General features: G+C 56.5%; 2 protein-coding genes across 2 annotated transcripts in view; one reads left to right on the forward strand and one right to left on the reverse strand.

Annotated features, from left to right (window-relative positions):
* Window positions 1–6: 6 nt before the first annotated feature.
* Window positions 7–1,918, forward strand: LOC113202163 (acyl-CoA Delta-9 desaturase). Its single transcript, XM_052267762.1, has 3 exons — window positions 7–280; window positions 526–862; window positions 951–1,918. The coding sequence occupies exons 1-3, from the start codon at window positions 19–21 to the stop codon at window positions 1,435–1,437; spliced, it is 1,086 nt and encodes a 361-aa protein (XP_052123722.1). The 5' UTR covers window positions 7–18; the 3' UTR covers window positions 1,438–1,918.
* The window catches only part of LOC113202141 (probable basic-leucine zipper transcription factor Q), a 14,983-nt gene continuing 7,804 nt past the window's right edge, over window positions 1,463–8,641 (reverse strand). Inside the window, exons 2-9 of the mRNA XM_052267757.1 lie at window positions 8,314–8,415; window positions 7,922–8,226; window positions 6,932–7,834; window positions 6,555–6,784; window positions 5,188–5,336; window positions 4,177–4,644; window positions 2,669–2,837; window positions 1,463–2,583 (exon numbers count right to left, since the gene is read on the reverse strand). Coding sequence (XP_052123717.1) covers window positions 2,478–2,583; window positions 2,669–2,837; window positions 4,177–4,644; window positions 5,188–5,336; window positions 6,555–6,784; window positions 6,932–7,834; window positions 7,922–8,226; window positions 8,314–8,395 — 2,412 coding nt within the window. The 5' untranslated portion in view covers window positions 8,396–8,415 and the 3' untranslated portion in view covers window positions 1,463–2,477. The remainder of the gene's footprint in view (window positions 2,584–2,668; window positions 2,838–4,176; window positions 4,645–5,187; window positions 5,337–6,554; window positions 6,785–6,931; window positions 7,835–7,921; window positions 8,227–8,313; window positions 8,416–8,641) is intronic.

Here is an 8,641-nt window from a genome sequence, read left to right on the forward strand (position 1 = left end):
CTCATTCTCCCGTTACAGATGGCCCCCAACGTCGATGTCAGCAACTACCGCACCGGTGTCCTCTTCGACACCGAGGACACCCCCGACTACGTGGAGGTGATCACCAAGGAGAAGCAGATCAAGCAGGCCAAGCAGGCCAAGGCGGACAAGAAGAAGGGCGAACGCGAGCTGCAGCCCATCTACTGGTCCAACGTGTACTGGTTCGTCGTCATGCACGTCATGGCCCTGTACGGACTCAAGCTCGTCTTCACTGACGCCAAGCTGCTGACCACCGCCTGGGGTGAGTTGTCGACAGGCGACGTCGATCGCGCACGCGGCCTTCAGCTGACAATTTATTGAAATCAGAGTTGTTGGTTCTTGAATGACATAATAAACGTCATTACGTCGGTCGATACTGATACTGGCGACAATTGTGTTACATAAAAATATTCAGCGGGGGGCGTAACGAATAACGCGGCCGAGTGACGCTTGTGTTGCCAACTACCGGCGGGGGCGCTGACCATTCCCCTCTTGTCTTGATCGCAGCCGTGTTCCTGTACGTGATCGGCACCCTGGGCGTGTCCGCCGGCGTGCACCGCCTGTGGTCCCACAAGGCCTACAAGGCCAGGCTGCCCCTGAGGATGCTCCTCACCTTCTTCAACACCATCGCCTTCCAAAACTCCATCTGGGAGTGGACCCGCGACCACCGCGTCCACCACAAGTTCACCGAGACCGACGCCGACCCCGTCAACGCCGACCGCGGCTTCTTCTTCGCCCACGTCGGCTGGCTGCTGTGCAAGAAGCACCCCGACGTCACCCGCATCGGCAAGACTGTGGACCTGAGCGACATTGAAGCTGACCCCTGCGTGGCCTTCCAGAAGAAGTAAGTTTCGGGTCGAACTGTCGCCGAAAAATTCTGTTATGCTTTCCCATGCGCCGTTACTCATTACCATGTTCCTTCTGCGCCTCAGGTACTACGGCCCCCTGGTCTTCACCTTCTGCTTCCTCATGCCCACCGTCGTGCCCACCCTGTGGGGCGAGTCCCTGTGGAACGCCTACTTCGTGGCCGCCATGCTGCGCTACACCCTCTCCCTCCACGGCACCTGGCTCGTCAACTCCCTGGCCCACTACGTCGGCGACCGCCCCTACGACAAGTCCATCGCCGCCCGTGAGAACCTCATCGTGTCCCTGGGCGCCCTGGGCGAGGGCTACCACAACTACCACCACGTCTTCCCCTGGGACTACAAGACCGCCGAGCTGGGCGTGTACTCCACCAACCTGACCACCGCCTTCATCGACTTCATGGCTCGCATCGGCCAGGCCTACGACCTCAAGTACGTCAACCAGGACATGATCAAGACCCGCACCCTGCGCACCGGCGACGGCACCCACCCCGTCTGGGGCTGGGACGACAAGGACCTCACCCAGGAGGACAAGGAGCTCGCCAAGCACGACTAAGCCAACACCGCTGCTAATTTGTGAGTTATTTTGTTTAAAAAGGACTTAGCGCCGCCAGTCTGGCATCGTCATTGTGCGCCTCCCCGCTTGGTGCGGGGACGACAACAGTCCTTCGACTGAAACTAAGGAAATAGTCAATAATTTGTTTATGATCCAAAGAATCAAAAAGAATAGAGAGCTGATGGACGACGAGCATCTTGCCTTCGTCGGGAAAAGCATCGCAGAGACTGTCATTCGCTTTCCGCGAATTTCTTTTATTTAATAGTATGCTTAGTTTAAGTATCTAACTTATTGTCATATTCATTGAACTTTCACTAAGTAATATCAGTTGGCGTATATGTTTCAAGTGATACAATTGTGATAGAAGGCAAACTGCATTCACTTATCATGTAAGATTTAAGTATACCTTGACACCTGTTTCATTCTTCACTGCACCTTATTTTGCTATAGAAATAAATGAACATTTTCTATGGTTAAAGAACTATTTATATTATTGTACCCTAGTACTCACAAAGTCTGACATCACTGACGCGTTTTACCCAGCGGTGAAGTACCTCGCTGGAAAATACTACCTTATTTCTTTTTTAAAAATTACATACATGGTTTGAACCTTGGTTGAGGGTAACAACGATTTTTGATGCTTCTACATTGCAACACAATTTTCTCTCTCTCTATTTTTTTTAAACTGGCGATACATTTACTGCGCGTAAACTAAATATACCAATATTGGTACTAACTACACACAACATGGCAGTTGGCAAGGAATCAATGCAACACCTTCTCTTAGATTTAACTACTAACAGGAATACGAATAAATTACATTCACTTATAAGGTTCGCACACGCTTTAAGGCTGCACTCCATCATCATTAGGACGTTTGACGTTGAAGGACCCTTCGTTTTTGTTCGTGGGCGGGTCCCCCAAAAGCCGGTGCATTTCCCCTCTTAACATAGCGTTCCTAAAGCGGACTTTGGCATCGCTGTTTTGATCACAGGTAGATTAATTCACTAAGAAAACTTGAGCAACGACCAGCTCTCTCCTCAGTTGGGGCGCCATTTCGGAAACTTGATTGGCATTTTCTTGCCCGGGAAGCCTTTGGCGTAAGGCTTGTTTCCGTTGGTGGACAGGTAGTAGATGCCCCGCGCACTGCAGAAATGTCAAAAAATTAATAAATATATGAACGACAAAAATAGAAGCTAGTAAAAATCGCACGTGGTGGTTGTTCACTCACGTGTGGGGTGCGTCCTCGCCCATGATGATGTAGTCCTCGTCCTTGGGCTGGCAGAAGCCCAGGAGGTACATGAAGAGGTTGGGGCACGGCAGCGCCCAGAAGCCCACCGGCGTCACGATGGACTCGACGTAGTACGGCGACACCTTGGTGTGGTCACACGACAGCGTCTCTGCGCGGCGCATACAGAGAGAGGTGTCAAATGGGCTGCCTACCCAGGCGGCGCTCAGGTCGGCCGCCGCCGCCGGTCGGGTCCCGTGGGGTAGTTCAAATACGCCGTGCCTTTCTTTTCGGCCAGGGGGGAGGGGGGCGGGAGAAATATAATGGGGTCCCAAATGGATCAGGGCTATCCTTGAAGCTCGTAGGACCCCATAAAATTAGTACCCCTGGGTACAAATATCGTGGGGTCTATATGGACTCCATTTCATTTTGAGGCCTCATAATACTTATACCCCCCCCCCCCTAAAAAAAAGAGAGAGGGAACGTAGTATTTAAATGACCCCTAACGTCAGTTTTAGAGATTTTCGAATATTGTCCCTTTCAGGAAGTTGCCCGGTAAGAGGAACAAGAAGAAGGCTGGGAGGTGGCGTGGCGTGGCGTAGCTTCGTCCCTAAACATAGCAGAACGCAACGCCGGCGACCATACCAGTGCTGCCAGATGCCGCGATTTGTCGCGAATTAGGCGATTTTGAGAGGTGGTCCGCGACACCAATTTTAGGAACGGCGATAAGTCGCAAACTAGGCGATTTCACAGAAAAGTCGGATTTTTCTCGAAAAATGACTGAAAACACCGGGAAAATGCCTTTTTCAGCTCTCCAGATTTCGTTTTCTTTCATTAGTTGGCAGCAAAGTGAGCTGACAGTCGTTTGTTTTGAAGCGCGAACGGGCATTATTTTGAATTTCTGCGACTTTTGCGACTTTTGCGCCACCTGGCGGCGAGTCCGGTCCCCACGGATCTGGCCACACTGGACCATACTGTGTTTCGAGGCGAGTCGCGAGTGAATGTGTGTTCATGAATCAAGTTTTGTTGAATTCGTAAAGAAAAATTGGGTGCATACTAGACCGGCGTAGGAATCTTGTGTCAAAAAGTGCTTCTGCAAAGGCTGGCTTCGGAAAAGTAAGTTTGTACAATCCTCTTAACCGTCCCGGTGTCGTTGTTTAGGTTAGTGTATGGACATATTGCATTGGTTCTATTTTAACTCAATGATAATTACTCAACTATCGTAATAAACTTTGGTATAGGTGGTACCAAGGTGCTAGATGCATAGGCCCGTTCTAAGTCGTTTGAAATCGGGCGACACGCATCCTAACCTCTGCTAGACTGTGGCTCATCTTCTGCCTTGTTAAGGGACGGCGCTACGCCACGCCACCTCCTCAGTGTTAGTGTTATCTTCTTGTTCTTCTTATCGGGCAACTTCTCCCCCCCCCCCAAAAAAAAAGAAGGCACGTAGTATTTGAACGACCCCTAACGACATTTTTAGAGGTTTTCCAATTTTGTCCCTATTTACTCACTAATCAGCGAGTCGCTCTGGCAGCCTGGTTGCGTCGTGCCCCCGTTCACGTAGTAGTCGACGTGGCCGTTGGGTCCGCGCTGCCCCAGAATACCCGCGCCAGTGTGGATCACGTCGATGAAGTGCGCGTCCGACGGGTCCAGGTCCTGCGACCGGTTGGCGCCCTGGTAAAAGATGATGGTGGGGTCGAGCCCGGTGATGCGGCCCAGCTTGCCCTGGTCGCGGTCGATGTAGTTGGCCACGAGGCCGGCGATGTGCGCGCCGATGGAGTAGCCGATGAGGTGGAAGCGGTCCGGCGGCACGCGCGACCCGGTCACGCTCGCCGTCGTGTTGTCCACGTAGGTGAGCAGCTGCGACACGCACAGCGCCAGGAACGACGGCGACCACTGGATCTGGGAGAGGCAGGGCAGCCGCACCAGCGAGTTGTAGTCCACCACGAAGATGTTGTAGTCGCCGCGGATGAAGTACGCTGCGGTCAGGATTTAAGGACACGTGTTAGCCACCTCAAAGATCCATAGTCTTCCAAATTGAGTACGACTGTAATGTGTGCCAAAGTGCACTCCACAGCAATACGTCCGGGTGTTGCCCTGCTATGCTATGCTATGCTTACAACACGGTTCAACGTGAAAAACATGACTTTTTCGCCACGTGGGGAACTGCCATCCGCTGAGCGAACGGGGTATCCCTGGCAGCGGCGGTGCATCGCGCCTGGTAGGGAGGTGGGGGGGGGGGCGAACCCTCGTGGCCGCCAGTGGGTCAAGGTGGCCCGCAGCCCGCCGCGCGCCGGCCCGGGCCGCAGCCCCTCTGGACTCCAGCTGGACACCTCCGTCTCGAATTTTCCATGCGGATGCAATTATTGTGACGCAATGCGCGCAAGCAGGAGGCGAGCAACCTTTTAAGAGCCGTCGGGTGACTCGGCCCGGCCGACCTTCTCTCTCTCTCTCTCTCTCTCTCTCTCTCTCTCTCTCTCTCTCTCTCTCTCCAAAGGGATCGCGATGAGCGCTTCTCTTACCCTTTCGGAGGTCGATGGACGGCGAGAACTGCCTGCCCCCCTGGAAGCCGTGGATCAGCAGCTTGATGGGGTGCTTGGGGTTGAACTGCGTGTTGATGAGCGACTCGGGTTTGGTCACGTCAACCTTCTGGCCCTCGGCCTGCGTCGTCCTGTGGAGGAGAGGAGGGCAGGGTGTTAGACCAATAAGTTCGAGGAAGAGAAAATGGGGGTGGGAGGTGGTGACGTTTCCGCAGGGCCCTTCCCTTCCCTCACCGGGCCGCCGTACAAGGCTTTATGGCGGGCCGGCGTGCGGGAGAACACGCCCAAAACGGGGTGCACCGGGCGAAAGTGCTGCACTATTTTGTTTGCGTCGGGCGGGCAACGCGTCGCGGCGCCGTTGGGCCGCGGAGTTGTTGCATAAGCCCGGACCACCCCGCGTCTGCCTCCGGATGAGCGGGTGGATGTCGGCGTCTGGTGCGGGAGGCAGGAGGAGAGAGACCCATCCACGGCAAGAGTAATCATCCTCCAAAAAGGCACCGGAGGAAGAGTCAGAAAACTTGTGTGTGGCGCGCGTCGGGTCAGGTCAAGAAAGAGTTGCCGACCACCACCACACCGTCACACCGGAAGCGTGTTGTACCCCAGCCGCCTAGAAGCGGCTGTGCGCTTCGTGGAGGTCTGAGTGAGACCCGCGTCGTCGGTTTCTTTTGTCGATAACCCCCCTCCCCGCCCCCCTCATCTCTTTCACTCGTACTTTTAATCCGACGGTTAGAAAGCAGCGGGTGTATTGTGACCCGGCGGAGGTCGCCGCCGTTCCACCAGAGAGAGACATCCAACCGCTCGGCCCCGCCCCGCCGTCACCCGGGCCCCGCCCTTCGTGATGTCGCCATCCCCGGCTCATTTGCATGGCGATTATCGGCCGCGGCTGCCAGAGAGCTCTTGGACCCGGTGCCAGAGAGCTCTTGGAACCGCTGCCAGAGAGCTCTTGGACCCGCTGCCAGAGAGCTCTTGGACCCGCTGCCAGAGATTTCTTAGACCCGCTGCCAGGTGTCAGAGAGCTCTTAGACCTCTTGCACCCGCTGCCAGAACGCCTGACGGTCCGAGGATAGGCCACCGGCGCAAACGGTGTGGCCGTTTGCTGCCTAATCACCAGGCGCCTCCAGCCAAATTTTTTCTGAATTATCGGTTTCAATTTAAACTCTATGCTCAGATAGAAAGTCCCGGCATTGCTAACAGTTGATCTCTGTACCCCTGCCTCGCCGCATAAGTCACCCGAGGCGCGGCTAACATGATGGGACTGCCTACAAGGCACATTTCTGACATTTACACGCCTGTCCCGGCGGTGCTAAAACTCCGCGAGGACGAGGACGCGTTTGGTGCGCTGGGCTGACCTGGTGTAGAGGTAGAAGTGGATGCGGGGGTGCGGGCAGGTGAGCGGCGGCTCGATGCAGGAGCTGGTGTTGAACAGGTCCCGCACCGAGGTGACGGGCTTCTCGGCCGTCGTCCGGTTGCCGGTATTGTTGTTGTTGATCTTGTTGTTGACGGGCTGTTGCCTCTGCTGACGCCCGGCCCCACCGGTTGGCTGCTGCTGCTGGGCCTTGTTCTGTCGCTTCTCTTGCTCCTATTCAAAACGAGAAAAAAAACTGGAAACTTTTACCTTCGGGTAGAGACAGACCACGAGGGACTGTCTAAAAAATTTGAAGGATGAAAACAGTTCTCGTGCTGCTGACAAGCCAATTAAGAGTGTTTGGCAGGTTGTCCAACTCACCTGCTGGCGCTGCTGCTGCTGCTGGGCCTGCTGCCGCAGCTGACGCTGCCGCTCCCTCTGCCGCTCCTCTTGCAGGCGCCGCTCCTCCTGCTGGCGCAGGGTCTCCTGCTGGCGCTGCTGCTGCCGCAGCCTCTGCTGCTCCCGCACGCTCTCCTGCGGCTGAGGCTTGCCCTTCCCCGGCTGAGTTTGCTGCTTCTGCTGCTGCAGTTGCACCTGTTGCGCCAAGTTGATTTGTTGCCGGAGCTGGTCCTGCTGTTGCTGCCCGAGGAAGGGGAGGAACTGGCTCAGGTCGATGACCTCCAGAGGCTCTCTCGGCGTGGTCGTTGTCGTGGTGGTGGTCGTCGAGGGCTTTTTCGTTTGCCTCTGCTTCGGCGGCGGCGGTTGTGGTGGTGACGGGCGTCTCGGCGGAGGCGGCGGCGGTGTCTGCGGCTTAATTTTCTGCGACATGAAGAGCTCGTGCGAGTCCACGAGGTTGTGCTGCTGCTGCTGGTGCTGTCGGATCATCTCCTGCAGCATCTCCTGTTGTTGGCGCTGCTGTTGCTGCTCCAGTAAGCTGTGCGGCGGCGCGCCCTGCGTCACCGGGGCCAGCTGGGGCCTCAGCCGCTCGTTGTGCCGAACCTCGTGCATCTCCAGCTGCTGCTCCAGGAGGCTGTGCAGCTCCTGGAGCTCCTGGAGCTGTGGCCGCTCCACCTGCACCGACTGCTGTATCTGGTAGGACGGCACATTTTGATGTTGCTGCTGCTGCTGTTGATGCTGTTGCTGCTGCTGTTGTTGCTGCTGCTCCTGGAGGCGTTGGTGCTCTAGCTGGATCTGGTGGTTTAGCTCGCGCTGGAAGAGGTGCTCGAAATGCGGGTCCGGGAAGAAGGCTCCCGGAGCGTCCTCAGGGCGCTGCACCGCCTGCGGCTGAAGAGAACACAGGCAATCAGCACCTCCTTATTGAGAGAACAAACACGGTGGTAGCCGTTCAGTGTTGTCTAATCATTTGTTTACCGGCGGCGTCTGGAAGGGGCGCGCCTGGAAGGCTGCAAAGCTGCTCGCATTCCTGGTGTACGGGTGCTTTTGCTCGAGCTGGTAGGCGCCCGGGTCGACCTGGAACGGCTGCCGCAGCGGCGACTGGAACTTGTTCTGGAAGGGCGAGTGCTGCTGGAACGGCGACGACTGGAAGCTGGAGTACTGCTGCTGGAAGGCCTGATGCTGGACGTCGCGCTGGAAGGTGCGGGGGCGCTCGGCGAGCGGCGCGTACGGCACCGGGTTGGGGAAGTCCCGGAAGGGGAAGCCGTCCTGGGCCGCGCCGCCTGTGCAGACAACAGTGATGCTCTCAGAATGTTCTCGTCCACTACGAGGTCGTCAATCAAACGTCTTTGTTCACGCTGCTGGCTCACCGGCGACTAGGGTCAGCAGGACGATGACCAGAGCGATGGCCAGGATGGCGATGGAGGTGCCAGGGCGTCGTCGGGCGGCCATGGCGGTGGCGTTCACATTCTCTGCGAAATGGAGCAGAAACGACGCGCACGTTGAAAGGGGGCGGTTCGGGTCTGGTCGCGGGCCGTTTCACTGCCAGCGCACGTCCGGGCCGGCGCAGGGGACGGGGCCACCACAACAACTGGCCTCCGCCACCGGAGCAGCTGGAGTCCAGTGTGGTGGTGGCGTTGCTGCTGGAGCATCGAAAACTCATGCAGTCCCCCACAACCCCGTCTCGCCCCCCCCTCT

The sequence above is a fragment of the Frankliniella occidentalis genome, unplaced genomic scaffold, assembly GCF_000697945.3.
Source record: "Frankliniella occidentalis isolate FOCC.00 unplaced genomic scaffold, Focc_3.1 Scaffold4, whole genome shotgun sequence".
Lineage (NCBI taxonomy): Eukaryota > Metazoa > Arthropoda > Insecta > Thysanoptera > Thripidae > Frankliniella > Frankliniella occidentalis.

What these genes read in the sequence shown, in the direction of transcription:
- LOC113202163 (XM_052267762.1), top strand. Translation starts at nt 19, where the DNA reads ATGGCCCCCAACGTCGATGTCAGCAACTACCGCACCGGTGTCCTCTTC. An exon ending in GCTGCTGACCACCGCCTGGG is followed by an intron (nt 281 to 525) that starts GTGAGTTGTCGA and finishes TCTTGATCGCAG; the next exon opens with CCGTGTTCCTGTACGTGATC. An exon ending in TGCGTGGCCTTCCAGAAGAA is followed by an intron (nt 863 to 950) that starts GTAAGTTTCGGG and finishes TCTGCGCCTCAG; the next exon opens with GTACTACGGCCCCCTGGTCT.